Below are 22397 nucleotides of genomic sequence, written 5' to 3'. Positions count from 1 at the left end.
ATAATGGGGACCTTAAAAATGCCTTGGTTCTCCATCCACATCACAAAGCATCAGTGGAACCTGTCACAGCAGTGTGATGCTCTTTGGAAAAGATTGCTTTCCAGCTTTATTTGAGTCATTAAATTCATTTCAAACAAGGGATTGGTTGTCATTTATGAAGCAGCTCAACAGTCACAGTTGATGGTGGCATATATCTTCTATGACATTTTCTCCTTTATTATAATTTTTTTCTATTTTGATATAATTTTAATAATTTGTGCTTTAGAGTTGCTCTGGAGCAACTTCATTAAACCAGCAGCAAGCTGCAGGGAAAATCGAAGTACTAGTAAATAGCAAATCCAGCAACACTCATCGAATGGAGAAAAATTAGGAAATGAAACTTATTTATTTTTCTCTATTTTTAATTTTATTTTTAATCCTTGTTTTTACCCATTCCAGGTGTGTTGATGGATTTTTTTTACTTGATTAAAATAATTACAAAGTTAATTTTCTTAAGGTTGCTGGGTTTTAAACGTGTAGATTTATATTTATTGTGTAGGCTCATATGTAGGATTGTAGCCTATTAAATATGAAGTTTATATATATATATATAGACCAGACTAGACTAGCAGTCTAAAAGCGATAAGGTGGTTAATCTTCCAGCATACATTTGACAACATTAATTGAACATCACTAACTGTGCTACTGTATGCTCTCGCTGCCATCTCAAATCCTTTTGTTTCAATGCAATCAGTGCCACCTTATGGCTACGATTGAGAATGCAATGCGTTTGGAATTTTAAATAAAACAAATACCCCAAACATTTGTGAATCGGGCTTCCCCCTTTTACTTGTAAAATAAACAAATAAGAAAACACAACCATAGAATGCTGTATTACTTTTGCAAGCTCTGTTATCCTAAACTGATTTCACATAAAATACATGTAAACTACATAAACTGATGTTGCCCGTGTTTATTTTGCTCAAAAAAAAACTCGAGAGAAGAAAGAGAGAAAAACGGTCCAACTGAAACAGACAATGAGTGAATAAGACAATATTTCTTATCAGTTTCTAACTATCCGTCTGAAAGCTGTCATAGCGATACAATCATTGCTTTCCAGTCCAGTCCGCAAATTGACGAATCCTACTATGATGAAGCATTTGCTCATGAATATTCAGCAGGTTACGGGACTTCCCGCTTATTTGCTAACTTTAATCAAATGTATTTAATATTCATGAGCTTAGACTTCGCAGTAGTAGGATTTGTGATTTCGCCTCCCGTCGAGTAGATGAGAGTAAATATCGCTATAATCAAGAAAATACTATGCACTGACACTTGCGCGTTATTTCTGCATTATAAGTTAATGTACAACGATAAACTTAGTTCAAACAGAATCATTAATTTCATTAAATGCTTAATGTCTGTCAGCGGAGGTATGATATTTTCACTATACAAGTTCTGTCACTAATGCATTTGCATTAGTTAAACTCGTGTAATTCTTTTTATGCCATTATATGGTCAACTGTGTTTCTTGTTTGTTTTGGATTTAATGCATGATCATTATTTTCTAACAACACTTTATTATATGGCTTTTCGTGTAAAACATGTTCATTGTTACTATGGGTTCCACTCAGCTTAATGCAGAGAGATCTTTGCACTTTCAGTATTGCAAATCATTTATGATGTTTAAATTAATGTTGTTAGTGTTGGCTGACTGCCCTTGCAATTTATATAAGGTTTGTCCCTTTGGATAAAAATGACCTTTGGTCAAAAAGTTAAAGATTTTATAGGGAAAAAAGCTAGTTGTGCAAGTTTAATATGGCAACACCCTCTGACAAACTACAGATTGCAAGGTTTTTTAAATGTTTTTTATTTTTATTTTATTTGTTTCACATCAAGAAATGGTGTATTCCAGGAAAAGTCAGATTCCGAGAGTTTTAATTAATACTTTGGCTGTGCTCCCTTTTGGTGGAATGAACTTTAACCAACCTCGGGGGAAATGGCACGGTTCAAACAGAAATTGGGTTGTGCTCTGATCACTTTATCCCTGTTTATATTAATTAAAACAATCATTCTAAAGTCTCTGAGCCCTGAAGATAACAGTTTGGCCAGTCAGTTTGCATAAAGACTTATTCCACCTTTCTGTGAAATGGAAAAAAAACAGCAGTGTTGTTGTATCCACTATGGCTGCGCAGATGATAACAAATATGTTACCTGCATAGAAAGCTGGTAACCTGGAGGACAAATTGCAAGATTTACATGAGCTTAATTACAATGTGCATGCATTCTACTATGCATGGTATGGAAACCCTGAATATGATGGGAAACGTGTACTATGGGATCATCCACTGTTGGCCCACCCTAAAGTGGCATCAGGTTATCCCACAGGAAGACACCAGCTGCCTGATGACATAGGAGCGAACTTCTACCCTGCCTTGGGACCATACAGCTCCAGAAATCGTAATTTATGAATGTAACTATGGATCTGTGAGACTGAAGGATGACCGTCACTACGGTCTAAATAGAATGATGACCTTCGTTATGCCTTTCCTCCAGACCTTATGTAAACAAATTCATGCCTATGACCCCGGTGGCGGAACTTCCCTCACTATAAAAGTGGGTTGAACTTCCTGCTTGTACTCTTACCTTGAACGCCCCAGTGTTCCGAGCAACAAGGAAAGTGACGTTCATCCTTCGGTCTCACAGATCCATTGTTACATTCATAACTTAAGATCTGTTTCAACCTCACTCTGACCGTCACTATGGTCTATAGGATGACTCATATCAAAAGGGTTGTGAGGAACCACAATATTTACATGATCAGAACCTGCCTGGGCAACAGATATCAGAACTGCATTGCTAACAGGTGTCACAGCTTGGTGCCTGCAAAGTGCAGCTTGGACACAAGCGACAAGTTCCCTTCAGGAACTGACACACTTTCTCGACCCAATGGCAGGTACTTCATCCCCTCATGAAATGCTGAGATAGCATACACTTTAATTGTACAAGCTGCTTTGCCCTGATCCAATTGAGACAGCAGGAAGCGAAGAACAAGCGGCACAGGACAGACTACACAGGACAGACTATGCAGGACAGACTACTGGGTCAACTTTTACACCCAAACACTAGTCTGAAAAGATTCTCTACCTTAGTGAGTAATTCACACAAGTAGATGGAGCTCTAGCATTGCTCAGTGTCTCACGGACAGTCTCGTCTAACTGCTGAGAGTCACACTCCACAGAGGCCATAATCGCAGGGCAGATGGGTTTGGTTGTCAAATCTGTCCCTTTGCTCGTGACAGAAGATCTGCTTGTGACAGTTGTTGCCACGTGAAACCCTGTATTAGCTGAATCATGTCTAGAAACCATGGTCTTCCTTGCAAGCGTGGAGCTACCAGCAGAACGGTGTATAATCCTCCCTGCCCCTCCTGAGTACTTGAGGAATCAGAGGAAAAGGGGGAAAGCATACAATAACCCTGTCGGCCATTCTTGTGACAGAGTATCTAGGCCTAAGCTGCCCCTCTGTACCATGAGGTATTACCACTCCTGGCAATTAGTTGTTTCCCTGGATGCAAAGTGATCGACCTGGGCTACCCAATATCAGGACCAAATTTGGGCCAATACATCCTGGTGTAACCACCACTCTCCTGGGAGAGGCCCTGTCCTGGACAAAACGTTGGCCACTCTGTTTGCCACACCTGGGATGCGAATGGCTCTCGGAGAGGTCAATCGGGGCCATGCCCATGTTAGTAGTTTTTTCGCCACATTGAGACAGCGTAATGACCTTGTTCCCCCTGGTGATTTATATGTTACACTGCCAGGGTGCTGTCCATTCTCACGTACATGCTTGTGGTGTATGAATGGTAACAGCCCCTTGAGAGCAAGATGCATGGCCCTCAGTTCCAGTACATTTATATATTCTGATAACCAAGGGAGCTTCCACATGCCCCTTACAGACCTGCATTCCTAGACTGCTCCCGTTGTGCATCCGTTGTGATCACTGATCTTCTGTGAGGAAGACTTCCCAGTGGGGTTCCTCTCAAAAGGAAGTCCCTGTCTCTTCAGGGGAGCAGGGCCCGTATGCAGGACTGTGCCACCTACAACCTCACCCCTTTGTACTTTTTTGGGTGGAGATTAAACAAATTGAACCAACACTGTACAGGACGTGCCTTCAACAGTCCCAATGGAATCACCACTGATGCTGGTGTTATCAATTCAGCAGTTTCTGAACCTTGTGAGCAGTCACCAGTTTCCATGGCTCAAAGTGACTCATGCCTTCTCCAACTTGTCTACCCTCCGAGGAGTAAGACGTGCATTCATTTTCACAGAATCGAAGTGGAGTCCAAGAAAGGGTGTCGCCACCAAAACTGCAGCCGATGCATGTGAGTTACTGTGGATAAAACCCATGGGTCCAACACAACTTCCTTCCAACTGGTCCAAGAATGTTGGAAGGAACAATAGACGGCCAGCCACAGACCCCTATGCAGGACCACCGCTACAGCCTGCACCCCTGCCCGAGTTCCTCTGTTGACCACCCCCTTGGGACTGAGGTCCCGTCTGTGAATGTGTGGTGGTATTCTGACTGTGGGTATGAAAACTCTGCTCCTGAACATCAGCAAGACCACCACTCGCATGCCTAGACCAAGCAGAATGCTGCGTTTTTTTAGGTAATCAAGACCTTTGTCTGAAGGCCTGGATTAGTTTACAAAAAGCCCGTTGAACAGTTTCTCACAATGTAATGGATTGCTCAGCCCTATCCAGCACATCCTGATAATCTGGATGAAAGTCTTGACCAGGCATTACTGACAAATTCATCAGTTCATTTCTCATGGCATCTAGCAAAGAAGTCTGTGCCAGCCATATTTGCCTGCAACATAAGACAGCTGATGACATACTCTCCCCTAAATTACGTGTCAGTTCTGAGTGAGCCGCCAAAGCTGAATCAATAAGAGTTTTGGAATACTGATCCTCTGCACCCATTGTTTTCCACAAGGCTGCCAGGACGATAGCCAAAGCATTTCCCATATGAGCCGAACGTGCAGCAGCATTAAAAGAGTGTGAGATCTTGTGGTCGTTTTAACACACTCCTTACCAGGACAGCGAGGATTAGCAGATACACAGTCTGGTCCTAGGGCTGTCCATGATGCTATTGACTGCTCTACCGGTGGCAGATCCCCAATACTGGTTTCTACTGGGTAACAGGCATTAGCTAATCGTCTACAGCCTGCATTAAATTGGGGATTTTGAGAGGTTTCTGCCATACAGTGATATATGGCACAACAGGGCTATAATACTTACCAAACTTTGCAATGAAGTAAATCACTGTATTTTTGTTGGTGGATACTCTGAAAGAAAACAAAAATTACCACCAACAGTTAATAGCCTAGTATATTATAACTAGCTTATGGAAATACAGCAAACATTGCAATGGTAGCTTAACATATATATTATATATAGAGATACACACACACACAATAATATATGAATGTGGCAGGGTGGAGGGCAGGGCCAGGTCGTGATGCTGCACACCCAGCCCCTAATTAGGCTAATCAAGCCTCCGAGAAGGATTAAGGCTGAGGTGGCAGTGCTAGAGAGAGAGATTTATGGACAGCTGTCCGACACCTGTGTGTGTTTGTTTGTCTTTTTGGTTGAGTTTTATATAAAAATATCATCAAATACGTCATGCCGTGGGCTCTCAGGCCTGAGAGAACAAGGGAGGAATGTGGCAGGGCAGAGTGCGGGGCTAATCAAGTCTCCGAGAGGGATAAGGACGGCAGTGTGTGTGAGAGAGTGTGAGAGAGAGAGGGAGAGAGACAGAGAGAGAGATATACGGACAGCTGTCCGAAACCTGTGTGTGTGTTTGTCTTTTTGGTTAAGTTTTATTTTAAACTATTATTTATAAGTTTCACAGCAACAGATTTTTTTTGTTGACTTGCTATATTTGCTCTTGTTAGGTCAGGTCAAGTTCAGTTTTTTGTCATTTACTGGCATTAAAATGCTTTTGATGAGGCTTAGAATGAGGAATTTGCTGAATAAATACATTAAGTCAATACATACACAAAGTTTACAAACATTTTACCAGTATAAAATACAGAAGATACAGATTTTGTGTAGTATCGAGTTAGTAGGTTCATTGTCATATGTAGATGCATGAAAGCTTGTAGGTAGAAACTGTTTACTGAATACATTTTTCTTATTCTTGGTCATTTCATGTGTTCTCACAATTTCTTGGTATCCACCTAGTATGAAGGACGACAATGGTGAAGAGATTGCCACCTTGGTTCCTTTGACTTTGGATGCAGCTGACAAATATCAATTGAAGGTGTTGAAGTAGCAGATTGAGGTATGAAATGTATAGCCTTTGGCTTTTGTCTGTTTAATCTCATCGATTTGTGTGTCCCTTACAGGTTGTTTTTGATATTGAGCCATACAAAGGACGAGATAATGCAAATATGCATGGAAAATAAAATATATTGTAGAGAGGTAAGTATGATTTATGTCATCTAGATCTTGCTATCCACAATTTTCCTGATTATTGTAAGTACCGGCGGTGCCATGAAGATTCTAATTGGCACTGGAGTGTTTTCTGGTTCCAGTCTCCTAAGAAACTACCAATACGAGTATTCCAGATGAATAACACTAACCATTTTAATTGTTAGTTGGAGTAAAAATCTGTTCGGGCTCAACTTGTGCCATTAGCTGTCATAACTCGAAGTAGGTATTAAAATCAACATTATTCACCTCGGTTCAATTCATCCACCCACTCCTTAAACTTTGACCAGTGAGAGACTGTAAAAAAACGGTTATCACTACTCTCTAAAGTATCAGCACTATTAAGCTACATGCTTTTTTGACAATTTGTACAAATTTGATATGCTAAACATCACATTATCCATTAAGAACATACACTGTTGCAAGTGAAAACACCAGAGACTGGAAAACGAATTTGCTCCCTTTATGTTGATTTTGGAGTCAAATTTTTGGCACCCATTCTCTTGCATTGTGAGGACCTACAGAGCTGAAATATTCTTCTAAATATCTTAATTTGTGTTCTGCAGAAGAAAGAAAGTCATACACGTCTGGGATGGCATGTGGGTGAGTAAATCATGAGAGAATTTTCATTTTTAGGTGAACTATCCCTTTAAGAATACTTTATTTATAGAATAATTTAATTTGCGTTGTTCTTATCCCTGACCCTTTAAGGGATCATTCCCCCAAAAATGAAACTTCTGTCATCATTCACTCATTCTCTTGTTGTTCCAAACCAGTAAATGAGATATTAGGCAGAATGAAAGCTTCAGAGAACATTCACTTTCATTGTATATATAAACAAAAGATGCAATGAAATTAAATGGTGTCTAAGGCTGCCGGTCCCTAACATTCTGTCCTTTTGTGTTACACAGAGAAAAGAAAGTCAAACGGTTGTGGAATAACCTGAGGGCGAGTAAAAGATGACAGAATTTTAAATTTTTGGGTGAACTTTCTCTTGCTAACTTCCACAGGTCTATCCCTAATATTAGCCTTTTTATTATATGAAATGTAATTTGTAAAGGTTTTTTTTAAAGTGAAAGTTTTAAAGATTTATTTAATTTTTTCCATGAAAGAAATTAAATTACATCTCAACTTGCATTTCACAGCCTTTGAACCTAAACTCTGTATTAGCTATTTATGCTGTTAAAGATCAATGTTTGCTCAGCTAATGAAAAAATGCACAAAGATGACACCCTTTATTGTGTTTTTGTTTGTTTTTCATTAAAACCTTTTGGGTTAGTTCACACAAAAATGAACATTTTCTCTAGATTTTTAGATCCCTCATGAAATCCCACAATCCTGTGCCTGTGGATCCACAGCAATTGAGCTGAAGAAAAAAATGGCGGCCGAAGAGACAGTTGATAGTCAATTTTTGTATAATGTACAAACGTTTATACAACTTCTGATTTCATTTCTAGTGAGAAATGAGTACTGTAGTTATGAAATATACACTTTGATATCGCCAAAATTCTCTTGATTTTCTAGATTATTAGACCATTTTGGCTCGATTGGATGAATGAAGCAGATGCGTTACCTTTAGTGGACACCAGCTGGCAATAATCAGTTGCTGGTAACGATATGACATTACACTGCCTCATTAGCCTTTCCAAAACCAGTTTCTGGAGGTGCCTTCATACGCAAATGCTGTCTGTTAAGTCATTGACTGTGAGGCAACAAGACAGCTACCTTTGGATTCAGACGCAGCCAGTATTGCGGTTACAGCTGCTAATAAGGGATCTACGTATGAATATCTACTCAGAGGAGGTTTACACACTTACGCCACGTGAGAGGCAGTTGGACCCCACCCTCTCAAAATACAAACCTCAAGATGGCTGGAAGCGAATATTTTTTGTAAAAAAAAAGTTTTAAATATTGATCGATTTTTACACACAGCTAGCGTTTCGCTTCAGAAGACATTAATTAGACCTCTGGAATCATATGTAGGGCTGTAACTATCGATTCTTTTGGTAGTAGAGTAATCTAACAATTATTCTGATGATTGTGTAATCAGAAAAAAATAATAGCTTAGATTGCTGAAAATTGTTGAGGTAAAGTCAATTTTGGCTAAAATGCATTAATTAGCCTACGTTTTGATGTATTTTACGATTGAATAACAACAACAAAACAATTGTGCAAACTGTATCTAAAGCCAACAGACACCCAAATCAGAGCTATAATATAAAAATATGTAAATAATTCAAGCTGACAGAGACTGACTTCTCCAGGTGGGCACAACTTTTTAAATTTGGGGGTTTCTATGTAAAATCCCAGCCGATTTATCTTCCCAGTCCACCCCTGGCTTTGCCTGACAGCATACAGACAGACCTGTGGTTTTATTCAGTAAATAAAGATCTCTGGATTCCCACAATCAGTTTTACCTGTAATAATGGCCATGAACTATAAAATATTTATCAGAAGTGGGGTATTGCGATACATTTTTTAAACAATCCTCACAAAATCTTATTTACACTAGGATTGCATTTAATTTAAATTGTAATTAATTTACACAGAACGTAACTCAAATGATAATGTGCTAAAAATAACCTTCTTAATCAAGTCCGATTGACGTCATGAAATTATTTTATGTTGTTTCATAAAAGCCTATATTCCGGGGCCTGGGTAGCTCAGTGAGTATTGATGCTGGAGTCGCAAGTTCAAATCCGGGGTGTGCTGAGTGATTCCAGCCAGGTCTCCTAAGCAACCAAATTGGCCCGGTTGCTAGGGAGGGTAGAGTCACATGGAGTAACCTCATGGTCGTGATTAGTGGTTCTCGCTCTCAATGGGGCATGTGGTAAGTTGTGCGTGGATCACGGAGGATAGCATGAGCCTCCACATGCAGCGTCTCTGCGATATCATGCACATGAGGCAACTGAGACTTGTCCTCCGGCACCCGGATTGAAGTGAGTAACTGCGCCACCACGAGGACCTACTAAGTAGTGGAAATTGAGCGTTCCAAATTGGGAGAAAAAGGGGATAAAAACAAGCAAAATTCGGCTATATTGCAAAACGATTGTGTAGATAAATCGGTTTAGATTGCATTCCAATGTGTTTTTGCTGAGTTCAGCGTGTTCCGCTCGGCAATGAAGAATTCTCTCACGTATCTGGAGACACAGCACTGCAGATGAGCTTACTGGGTGTGTGTGTGTGTGTGTGTACTGTCCAGCGGTTTTGTGAAAACTGAATGTCATCTTTTCAAGTGCTGTTACATTGCTTAATTGATGTTTTTTAGGACCTGCATTGCTTATAAAATCTGTTGAAAATAAAGTGAAGTACTGTCACACAGCTGACATCCCTTGCCGTTATGTGTTCGCACCCTCGTCCATCATCTGCTTCACTTTTGCATTATTTTCGATTAGCGGATAAGGCAATTTTGTAATCGAGGAACTTTTTCAATCGGGTAATCAAATTAAATCGATTAATCGTGACAGCCCTAATTAAATGGATAATGTTTATGATGGCTATTTGTACTATTTGGAGCTTTAAATGTTTGGCACCCATTCACTTGCATTTTATGGACCTACAGACCTGAAATATTCTTCTAAAATTCTTAAATTGTGTTCTGCTGAAAGAAAGACTTCAAACACATCTTGGATGGAATGAGGGTGAGCAAATGATGAGAGAATTTTCATTTTTGGGTGAACTATTCCTTTAAATGCATGGGTGTTTTGGCAAACATTATTACATACCTCGGGCATATATATACCTTCAGCAACCCAGCACATATCTTTATCACAAATGGATATACAAATAGTGTCACATTTTCAAAACAAATAGCATTTATAATCTGTATACACACAAATGGAATACTGATCATTCGCTATTGTCACACAGAAATATAGTACTCATTTGACCTGTAATAAACAAAGAAATATATATATCCTGTAATAGCAAACTTCATAATGGATATGAAATGAGCACAAAATTAATAAATTACACTATTACATATCTCAGGTCTATAATGACCCTTTACACTTATGCTAACTAAGCAGCTATAAAACATTTCTTTTTTTGTTTTAGAAACACTATTAAGAAAATAAAGGTTGAGGAATACTAAAGATGTGTGGACATATCTAAAAAAAATGGATGGGATACAGGGGGTGGAATGTGGTCCATGGGTCACTAAAGACCCAAGGTATGCTTTAAATAATTAAATTAATGCGTTGTACTTCACAGGTATGGAACTCAACCTGCTTTTTCTAGATACAAAATAAACACTGGCAAGTTTCTGCAATTGCACTGTATATATATGACTCCTACTTAGAAAGTCCAGATGTTTGAGCACAGCTGCTGTAGTCAGATGGTAAATACACCATCAGGGACTCACCATATGATGGCCTCTTCATTGCTGTTCTCCTGGAAGAGAGGCATAAGAAGAACATACTGACTGCTGGCTTTGGTGGACTCTACACCTACTTTGCAACCAATAGCTTTACTTACTGCTCATCACATCACAACTGGAGAGCCATGAAAACCTTCAATGATTACAATGACTTGGTGTTCATACCGAATGTAGGGCCAGTTTAAACCGACACTAGCATTAGGCCTCGGAACTCCAAAAATACAAGGAATCTCTTTAGTGGGAAATATTACGAGACTTCTTTTAATGTGGCAGTGGAGGCAAGGTCACAGATCATCTCTATAACTTCATTTAACGAATGGCATGAAGGAACACATATTTAAAGAGAAATCACGAAGATATGCGGTAAAACTACATTACCTTCCTTTATTTGGAGACAATGCAGAAGTGGGCTAGACGATTCAGTGAGGAGCAGAAGAAATGGCTTGAGTGAAGTTCTTAATGGTGCAAAAGGCTAATTGACACAATTGGGAAAGTTGTCACAGAGTATATCTCAGTAACGAGTCAAGATTCCTATTACACAAATGTGTGTTTACTCTAGCAGTGGTTTTGTGTGCTAGATTAAAACATCTAACTCAAAACTACCTCAAATTACAATATTTTTTTGTGAATTCTTTCCTACAAAGTAAATGTCAATATCAAAACATTTTGGCTACAGCTTGTCACATGTGTTTTAATGTAGGGAAGGCAATTATAAAAGTATACAAACAGTTCATTCCAAATTAGTTGGCCAATTTTTCGATTTGTACCTATGTTATATTTTTAAATGTTTTTTTTTTTGTTTTGTTTTTTAATAACTGTTTTGAGTTTTATAATTGTAGCCTACTGTTTAAATGTTATTTATTAATGGGCTTTTTCATACCAAGTTCCATTGTGACAATCCCCGGTTGAGTACACAGAAAAGGCATCCGTTGTGTTTATAACATGCATAGATTCAAAACGATGAACAAATAGATAATCCGTGTGTACGTTAATCTACCGATACTGTTACATCTTTCATCCCCAATCCATGCCTCCTCTTTTTTTTTTTTTTTTGCATTCTTTGCGTTATAGCATCAACACACACACACACACACACACACACACACACACACACACACACACACACACACACACACACACACACACACACACTCTCTCTCTCTCTCTCTCTCTCTCTCTCTCTCTCTCTCTCTCACTAAATCTGTCACTGTATCCAGGCGTTACCCGCAGTGACACTGGAAAGGTAACCGGGCGCGTGTAGAGAGGAGGAGGAGGAGGAGGAGAGGGTGACATTATTCTACATCACATCACACGGCGTTACATGGCGTCTTTTCCAGCGACGCACTTGCTTGTATTCGCTGTTTTTCACCCATAGACAATTTTATATTTTGACTTGCACGCGCAGATTTGTGTCATCATTGCGGACACGTTCCAACATGCATTGATGCACAGGCGAAGGCGATGGGTTCAGGTGCATCCTATTCCTGTCTGATCGTTTATCAAATAGAATCACCATCGGAGATATTTCTGCACCATACATATAAATGCGAGGTGTGTGGGATTTCTGCGGCTAAATAAATGAAGAACATGTGGCTTTCCCTCGAGAATGTTTGCTTATGGAGAGGTGAGCGAAATTATTTACTGAAACCGAAGAAAGGTGTCCCTTTATTTTTATTTATTTATTTATTTCATATATTGCACCAATGAGTCAAGGAATGCATGGGAATATAATGCCCGCGCTGCATGCACCGTCAGTGTTTCATTCATCCCTTGAGGGGATTTTTTTTTTTTTTTTGTTATAATAATTGAACATGGCACGAGCGCGGGGACATGCATTCTCCGCGGGATGCTTTATGCGTCCTTTTTGGGTAGCTATAACGCGGTTTTGCTTAAAATAGAACAAGCACTCTGGATATATTAGAGAGAGAGAGAGAGAGAGAGAGAGAGAGACATGTAATATTTAAGCGCAAAACTGGAATAACATGTCAAACGTGACAGTGTGTTTTAAAGATGACCTTCAGCATCACTGGCTAAAGCAAACCTCACCTTGCATTATTAGATCTCGATTAATTAAACATCTCTGGCAATTAACACCATATCACCGATAGACACTAATTTGTATTGCCTACTTAAAAACTACACTTATGCATCCAGTTGACTATATTAAATTTGACTTGTTTTGCATCTTCTTGTTTTCTTGAATTTTTTAGATGTGAACACTGTAGCCAACAACCAGCATGCAACTCTGAGTGTCCCAAATACATCACAACGCATTTCAAACAAAATTCAACAATGCAACTGTGTTCCTTTGTCATTTGTTTACATATGATCATGCATCACATGTAAAATGTGTATTGCTATGCAATAGATATGTATAGATATATCTGTTAGTTGCAAGTGAATACACTTCAATCCCCATGTTTGGGGAAAGAGGATGTGGAATGTCAAACACTTTGTAGTTGCATAGTAATTACAGGACCTTTATAGCCTAAAGTTAGAGAAGATATTTCATACATCTGCAATAATTGTAACATATTGTATTGAACTTGACCGATGTTTAATTTAATAGCAACTCAGTTTTAAGGCAACATATACATAATCTATATCTCACAAGTTGTAATTTTTTATTACAGTGTCTGTGACCCACTCATTTCCAAAGTGCTCATTCTGTGAGATGATTAAGTTGCAAAAGCACTTATAAACCTTTAAGTTTATGACTGAGAAACACTGACTGACATTAAAGAATCATAAATAATTTATAATACTGTATATAGACATTTCATTTTCTGTGTTGCCCCACAACTGGCTATTGCTCTACTCTTATTCACTCACACTGTTTTCCAGTTCATGTACCTCCACAGAAATCCACACGTATAGTTCAACTTGTACATTAATGGGTGTTCTGATTATTATTATTATTTTTTTTTTTTCAATTTCTTCAAGGAATTAATGTTAGAAAGAGGAACTGAGAAGTTTTTGTTAATTGGTGGACTAAAAATGAAGAGAGGCAGAGATATGCTAGTAAAATTGTACAGTTAATTGAGTTGTTTATTCTTTAGAGTTTTTAATGTCTGTCAATAAAATGATGATTTCTACTAAAACTGATTTTTAAACACTTGTGTTTCAGTTATTGATCAGCATTTGAAGAATTTGCATACCATGTACTGTGCTGATACTGTGCAGTTTTAGACAACAGTTGCAGTAGGAACATACTGGATACTGTTTTCAGTTATTTCAGCACAAGTGTCATTTGGATGAAGTTAGAAGTTTTTAATGCTGCTGTATGGTGTCAAATTCACTAAACGTGCACTACTTTAAAGTAAGGTTGCAGCAGGGTTGCAGAAAGGTTACAACAAAGGCTTACCCTTGTAAACAACCAATCAAACATTCTGTTTACAAAAAAAAAAAAAAGATTTGGGCAACCAAAAACGAACCTTAAATGTAATATTCTGGGAATGTATACAGAGAAACAAAAGCTACTGTTTCTTGAGCTCTTTCATTTTAGTTCTTTAATTTGAACATCATTCTATGTCCAAAGAAGTCGCTTTTGGTTCGAGTAGGTCTTAGATTCTACCATCTTCTGATATCCTGAAGATGGCAGTGCTCCCATGCATAGCCTCTTCCACAAACCTTGTGTTGTAGTATAAAAGTCTGAGTGGTTTTGTAATGATGCAGACTGTCATGAGCTGATCTATTATTATTGAGGATACAGTCCTTTACACAGGGCTATTACCCCATATACATTCAGAAAAGTGGTCAATCAAAATGGGGTTTTCAGTGAACCATTAACAAATTTTACAACTGATCCCCTAAATATACAAGTGTTTCTTTTATGTTCAGCTATATCTTTTGTGTCACGCAAATCAGTTTCAGTCAGTCTGCAGTTTTAAGACTTTAAATGCTTTATATAAAACCACTGATATTTGATTGTGCCGTTTAAGTGATCTATTCAATCTCCTGTCTTTTCTCCCTGGATCCTTAATGAGAAGACCTATGATTTTAAGGCAGACATTCTGGTAATTAATAGAAAAACCTGCAACATACAATACTTTTACCCTCTGGATATCAGCAAATCGATCAGGTGAATTATTAATATTATTCACTACATTGCCCATTAAAGGAATAGTTCACCCAAAAATATTCTCATCATTTACTCACCCTCTTGCCGTGTCAAACTCGTATGACTTTCTTTCTTCTGCAGAACACAAGATAGATATTTTGAAGAAAGTATGCAGTGTTTTTGTCCATACAATGTAAGTCAATGGGGTCCAAAAATTACGTAAAGGCAGCATAAAAGTAATCCATTCAATTTGAGTGATTTAATCCATGTCCTCTGAAGCGATACGATCACTTTGGATGAGAAACTGACAAAAAAGAAAGTCCTTATCTTAACATCCATAGTCTCCAAGCTCATTAACACACTTCCTCACGCTTGGCGCATGTAGAGTGCTGTACAAAATCCAGACAGTGTTTCCAGGTTAGAGGTTTTCATGCGGTATTTTGAAAATGCAAATGCGAGTTAAAATGATTAGAGCCACGTCTGAGTTTTTTCAGGATACTTTTAAAATGTTCCGCAGCTGACAAAAGGTTGATGGTAAACACTAGAAAATTATAATGCAACATCTCATTGATGTACAATAATAGCAGGATTGAAGACCTGATTTATATTGAATAGGGACTTAAATTTTGATCTGTATCTCAACCAAATAGATTGTATTTCTTCAGAAGACATGGATTAAACCACTCGAGTCATATGGATAACCTTCATGCTGCCTTTATGTCCTTTTTGGAGTTTGAAAATTGTGGACCCCATTGACTTGCATTTAATGGACAAAATAACACCATACATTCATAGAAATATCTTTGTTTGTGTTCCGCATATTAAAAAGTAATACGACTTTGCATGAGGGTGAGTAAATGATGAGAGAAATAAAATTTTGGAGTAAACTAACCCTTTGAGAAGTCATTTGATTGCTTCCATATTGGATTTATCAGTGTTTACCAGTGCATTACATCTTTTCTACCTTCATCTTCCATTTTTCTCTTTCAAGGCCAGAGTATGCCATCTTCACCAACGTATAGAATCCTGCGACCCCTCCTGCTTGGTACCTTTTTACTGGGATGCTTTGTGACTCTCTTTTTAATGTACATCAAGCCATCTACAAGCTGGCTGTCGGGCCCCGTTGATTCCGAAACATCCACGGTGCGAGTGAAAAGCCTCCTTACCAACCGAAGTGACCAGAACCAGACCACAATCCTAGTTTGGCTTTGGCCTTTTGGGGAAACCTACGACCTGAATGTCTGCAGCACTTTGCTCAGCATCGATGGCTGCTTCATCACCGCCGACCGAAACCTTTACAACAAATCCGATGCCGTCGTCATACATCACAGGGACATCACCAGCGACCTGACCAACATGCCACCTGCATATCGCCCTATGCTGCAGAGATGGATTTGGATGAACTTTGAGTCACCGTCGCATTCATCTCAGTTAGCTGGTATTGAAAACCTGTTTAATTTAACTCTCAACTATCGTCAGGATGCTGATATAGAAGTGCCTTATGGGTCGATTGTCTCAGCCCAAGGAGAGGAGGACTTTGTGCCACCAAGCAAGAATAAGCTAATTTGTTGGATTGTCAGCAATTGGAATCCGGATCACGTACGAGTGAAGTACTACAACGAATTGTACAAACACATTGAGGTTCATGCATATGGGCAAGCGTTTGGTGAGTACATTTCTGACCAAGACTATTTCCCGACAATCGCAAGCTGTAAGTTCTACCTGGCATTTGAGAACTCTATTCACAAAGACTATATTACAGAGAAATTGTACAATCCGCTCTCTGTTGGTACGGTACCAGTGGTGCTCGGACCACCAAGGGAGAACTATCAGAACTTTGTGCAGGGAAATGCATTCATTCATGTCGATGATTTCCCTTCTCCAAAGGAGCTGGCTGATTACCTCCTGTTCCTTGACAAAAATGAGGAGCTTTACCTGAAGTACTTTGACTGGCATAAACACTTTAAGGTGAAAAAGGCATACTTCTGGGCTGAACATACATGTCTTGCTTGTGATTATGTGAGAAGGCACAACGAGTATAAGGCAATTAACAACCTTGACAAGTGGTACTGGGGTTAATCCACACATAAACCTCTGGACCAGCTTAATAAAAGTTGCTCGACGATAAGAACTTCATGTTACTGAATTCCAGTGACGGCCTGTTGTTGGCACTTACAGACAATTACTTTATTTTTGTATAATATCCCAAAAAGTTGTTAATTTATTTTGAGGTCAGTTTTGTTCATGCATATTTATTAATCTGGATGCAAATAATTTTTTATTATTTCTGCTTTTTGTTTTAAGCATGTGTTTGTTAAGCTAATTTTAAACCAAAATGAATTTAAAATTGAATTCCACAAGTTCAAAGCTTATTCATACACCTACTGTAAGTACACATCCAGGAGGTACCACCGAGACAATAATGTTTATTTAATGACAACAGAGCACTATTTGTAACTGAGATATTTTTTGCTTTATTTAAATCATAGTTGTGTACATGTTAGTGATAGAGTCATCTTTGCAGTGTTTACAAAATTTCGTTGTGCAAAATGTCCATGTACTGTAAATGTAATGAGTATTGTGTGTATTTTGAGGAACCCTGCCTTCCATTTCCATGGTTTTGTATGGATGATGTTTTGCACGACAATTAACGCACTCATTTTTTACCATAGTGATCAACGTAGGAGTGTCATTGCTGATTATAATGTTTTACTGTATTGTATAACTGCTGATTATATCACTGTTAATTAGCTTACATGGCTTGGATACATTTCAAAAGTACTGTGAAGCTGTTTTTTAAATATTTAAATGTTACATTACCTTTGTTCAACAGTGAGATGTAGATTTGAGAACAAGCGGCTAATACTGTACATATACAGTCATGTGTGGGTGGTGCCATATTTCACAGGCATGCAGAAAATCTTTCTCCAAAAGTTGCCAAAAGAGTAGACGCTCTGTACAGTTCGAGAAAAATGAAATCATAATGTGAGAGGCATAATGACTGACTTTTCCAATTTAGACACAATCTGGTGTTGGAATGAAAAGTTGCCATCTTGTTTCGGTTAGAAAGCAATGCTCCAGTTTCAGATGTTTGCTGCCAAAAGTTTCTTTTTCAAAAGAGATGCTTCTCTCTGATCTTTTGCTCTGGAGTTCACACCATCGCATTTCTCAGATCAGCCTTCCTTTAAAGGTGCAAGACTGTTTTTGTTATGGTTACATAAACAGAATCAATCTAATATTAGATGAGGGTTTCTGTGGAGAAATCCATTATTGATCAATAAAGGAAGGAGAAAGTTCAGCGTCTGATAGCAGATGTTGTAATTCCACATTGCTTATACTCTTTGTACGGATATACACATTAACAGATGCTTTTTGGAGCTGGCGTTTTGTATGTAGGAGTTATTGGTTATTTACAGACTCAATTCTCGCTGTTTTGATGCCTGAATAACACAAACGCTTGTGGGTTATTGAAAGACCCAATGAAATCAGAATTGGAGTTTTGTGACTTTCATTCAATGCTCTTTTGCTTTGAGGCCATTTTTATTTTAGTCTACTCATAAAAGTTGACAATATCATCTTTTACATGAAGTTAATGGGTAGATTATCAGTTCATAATCACATACTTTTCAGCCGCTTCCTCACACAATGCGATCTTATGACAGCTAAACAATTTTACAATGTATATGACTTGTAAGGAGACCAGCTGCATTTATAAGCTCATTCAAGCACAAATTATACGGTTGCTCAACTAGTGTCAAGTGTCATGGAAGCACCACAAAATGCTGAGTTGCTTCAGCATTGTGTTTTTCATCTCACATTTTCTTTTTCTGACACTATCGATTAGGTTTTTTAAGGGTTAAGGTTGGGAGGTAGGTTTGTTGACTTAAAACTGGATAGAGTATTAACCTTAAAAATCTCATCTGTTTGGGAAAAAATGTAACTTGCATTAGCACCACTCTATGGAAGTTTTACCTCGAAACTGCCGCAATGTGTGCAATATAACCACGTAATGGCTATTCAAATAAAAGGGAGGATGCACTTTTTTTATATGTCCCACCCAAATTTATCGTTTTAATAGGAACATCCATCAACACTGGAAGGAAAACCACTTGTCATGCGATTTCATGTGATCTTAAAATCCTCATTGACAATACCTAATTTTTAACTTTTGTATTTACCATGCCATCAGGGACCATGCTATTAAAAGGCTATTTTAACAATGTTGTTATCTGTATATTACTCAAATGTTCAGAAACTGTTTAATGAGCTGTACTCTTTTATATGAATAAGGAAAAACCAAGAAAATGTGTAGTCATACAAGCTACACTACTCATCTCAGATTAATGTTTGTTTGAAGATAATCATTTTGCTGTGAATGCTCTTTATGTTTTGTAAATAGCTGTAATATTGGATGATCTCTAACCTGTGGTGAATGCCATGAGGATAAATGCGCTGAAATGAAATGAATAGAGTAAGCCTTTGCACCAAGGAAGAAAAGAGGAGACGTCTGCTGCTGAAGACAAAGATGACAGTGTTATGCAGGGGCCATTTTCCGTCCCAAAGGTATTTTCAACAATGAAAATCTGTATGTTTTTTTGGGGGATAAGTGCTAATCCTTTTGGAAATACTGGACTGTTGTCATAGAGAACTGTAGATGAAAGTTTTTCTCATTCTCACGAGTGTGATTTTTTGTGCTGGTGATTGTTTCAGACTTAGTCAGAAACACATTTAAAGGGATAGCTCACCCAAAAATGAAAGTTCTGTTATCATGTACTCATCTCCATTTTGTTCCAACTTTATTTCTTCCGTGGAGCACAATAGGAGATGTTAGGCAGAATGTGAAGGACAGACAGCCTCAATAACTATTCACTTCCATTACAGCTTTTTTTTCCCAGTCAGTAAAAGTGAACAGTGACTGTGGCTGTCAGTCCCTAACATTCTGCATAACATCTCCTCACTGTTTCGAATGACATGAGGTTGCGTAAATGATGACAGAATTTTCATTTACGAGGTAATCTAATTAAAGAATGTGAACTGTAATATAAGAAAGTCATGTTAATGGTTTCATGTTGTACAAAGTGAATCAGAGATTGCTTATTTGCTTGTGGACCTTAATTACTGACTTGTTTTGTTGTCACTCTCTCTCTCTCTCTCTCTCTCTCTCTCTCTCTCTCTCTCTCTCTCTCTCTCTCTCTCTCTCTCTATCTATCTATCTCCTGTGCACAATTGTTTGCTGTGACCTCTTGGTACCCTTTAAAACAGCCTTTGCATTTTGAGTGTGTTAGTGGTGTCTGACTCACAGCCCCTGCTGACTCATACATTGTAGGCTGGTCGCACAGATGCTGGCATGGAGTATGATATCTCCTGTATGCATTATGGACTTGAATGCAAAATGACCCACATTCCTATTGTGCAAAGGAACGCGAGGGTGTATAGAACTGTTCATTACAATGTAAATGGACAAAACATTGTTATTGCCAAATGATTTTCTGTAGATGTCTGTTATTTAAAATAAAGACATACAAAATAAAAATTACATTTGCAGAACATTGTGGTTATTTTTTTTATTCTGAGATCCCCTGAAAAACTGTCTAAAAGTCTGACACCAGTGAAAATGTTTCTTTTTCACAATTAGTTTTTCTAATTTAATGAAAAAATTTACATTTCATATTATTATCAGCATAAAAATTTGATAGAAAATGTTTAATTAAACAAATAACATCAAAGCCCCCTTTTGATTTAATGACATCATGTATTCAAACTGGCATGGACTCCACACGTTTGGTCAAAACCTAGTGATCCATGTTATCTAGCATGATTTAAGAAGGTTCTAAAAAACATCTTGTGTGGAAACAAGAAAATCTGACCTTTTGTACAAAGGACTTAACATAAGCAGGACTCCAGGTGTAGCTGGAAAGAGTGTCCGCCCACATCTGATTGGCAGACTCACACATGCCAAAGAGCAAGGGCTATAATAGGCAATGTCACAAATGTGCTTTTATTTGAGTAAAGTGTCCTAGAAATAGTGCAATTGAAAAAATTCTAAAGCTTTCTTTCTTGCTTTTTTTTAAAGACTTATTTTATAGCTACATATTTAAATATTAAATATATTTTAATATATTAACATAAAATTAACATGTAGATAAATACACTCACCTAAAGGATTATTAGGAACACCATACTAATACTGTGTTTGACCCCCTTTCGCCTTCAGAACTGCCTTAATTCTACGTGGCATTGATTCAACAAGGTGCTGAAAGCATTCTTTAGAAATGTTGGCCCATATTGATAGGATAGCATCTTGCAGTTGATGGAGATTTGTGGGATGCACATCTAGGGCACGAAGCTCCCGTTCCACCACATCCCAAAGATGCTCTATTGGGTTGAGATCTGGTGACTGTGGGGGCCATTTTAGTACAGTGAACTCATTGTCATGTTCAAGAAACCAATTTGAAATGATTCAAGCTTTGTGACATGGTGCATTATCCTGCTGGAAGTAGCCATCAGAGGATGGGTACATGGTGGCCATAAAGGGATGGACATGGTCAGAAACAATGCTCAGGTAGGCCGTGGCATTTAAACGATGCCCAATTGGCACTAAGGGGCCTAAAGTGTGCCAAGAAAACATCCTCCACACCATTACACCACCATCACCAGCCTGCACAGTGGTAACAAGGCATGATGGATCCATGTTCTCATTCTGTTTACGCCAAATTCTGACTCTACCATCTGAATGTCTCAACAGAAATCGAGACTCATCAGACCAGGCAACATTTTTCCAGTCTTCAACTGTCCAATTTTGGTGAGCTCTTGCAAATTGTAGCCTCTTTTTCCTATTTGTAGTGGAGATGAGTGGTACCGGTGGGGTCTTCTGCTGTTGTAGCCCATCCGCCTCAAGATTGTGCGTGTTGTGGCTTCACAAATGCTTTGCTGCATACCTCGGTTGTAACGAGTGGTTATTTCAGGCAAAGTTGCTCTTCTATCAGCTTGAATCAGTCAGCCCATTCTCCTCTGACCTCTAGCATCAACAAGGCATTTTCGCCCACAGGACTGCCGCATACTGGATGTTTTTCCCTTTTCACACCATTCTTTGTAAACCCTAGAAATGGTTGTGCGTGAAAATCCCAGTAACTGAGCAGATTGTGAAATACTCAGCCCGGCCCGTCTGGCACCAACAACCATGCCTAATTTTGCTTAAATCACCTTTCTTTCCCATTCTGACATTCAGTTTGGAGTTCAGGAGATTGTCTTGACCAGGACCACACCCCTAAATGCATTGAAGCAACTGCCATGTGATTGGTTGATTAGATAATTGCATTAATAAGAAATTGAACAGGTGTTCCTAATAATCCTTTAGGTGAGTGTATATAATACATATATTGTTATAGTAATACATATGTAAATAAATATTTGGTTATATATAATTGTTATATAATCAACATATCCACACACACACACATACACATACACACACACACACACACATGCA

At 38.3% G+C, this 22397-nt stretch overlaps 1 protein-coding gene and 1 pseudogene across 1 annotated transcript; both read left to right on the top strand.

The window, feature by feature from the left end:
* Positions 1-1978: 1978 nt before the first annotated feature.
* LOC127662311 (glycoprotein endo-alpha-1,2-mannosidase-like) lies at positions 1979-11299 on the top strand (annotated as a pseudogene).
* Positions 11300-12090: 791 nt separating this feature from the next.
* On the top strand, positions 12091-20448 carry fut9a (fucosyltransferase 9a). Its single transcript, XM_052153752.1, has 3 exons — positions 12091-12472; positions 14838-14929; positions 15900-20448. Exon 3 carries the CDS (start codon positions 15908-15910, stop codon positions 16985-16987), a length of 1080 nt encoding a protein of 359 aa, XP_052009712.1. The 5' UTR covers positions 12091-12472; positions 14838-14929; positions 15900-15907; the 3' UTR covers positions 16988-20448.
* Positions 20449-22397: the final 1949 nt, after the last annotated feature.

This window comes from Xyrauchen texanus, chromosome 22 (assembly GCF_025860055.1).
Source record: "Xyrauchen texanus isolate HMW12.3.18 chromosome 22, RBS_HiC_50CHRs, whole genome shotgun sequence".
NCBI lineage: Eukaryota > Metazoa > Chordata > Actinopteri > Cypriniformes > Catostomidae > Xyrauchen > Xyrauchen texanus.
The sequence above is the reverse complement of the archived record's forward strand: the minus strand, read 5'-3'. Positions and strand labels throughout refer to the sequence as shown.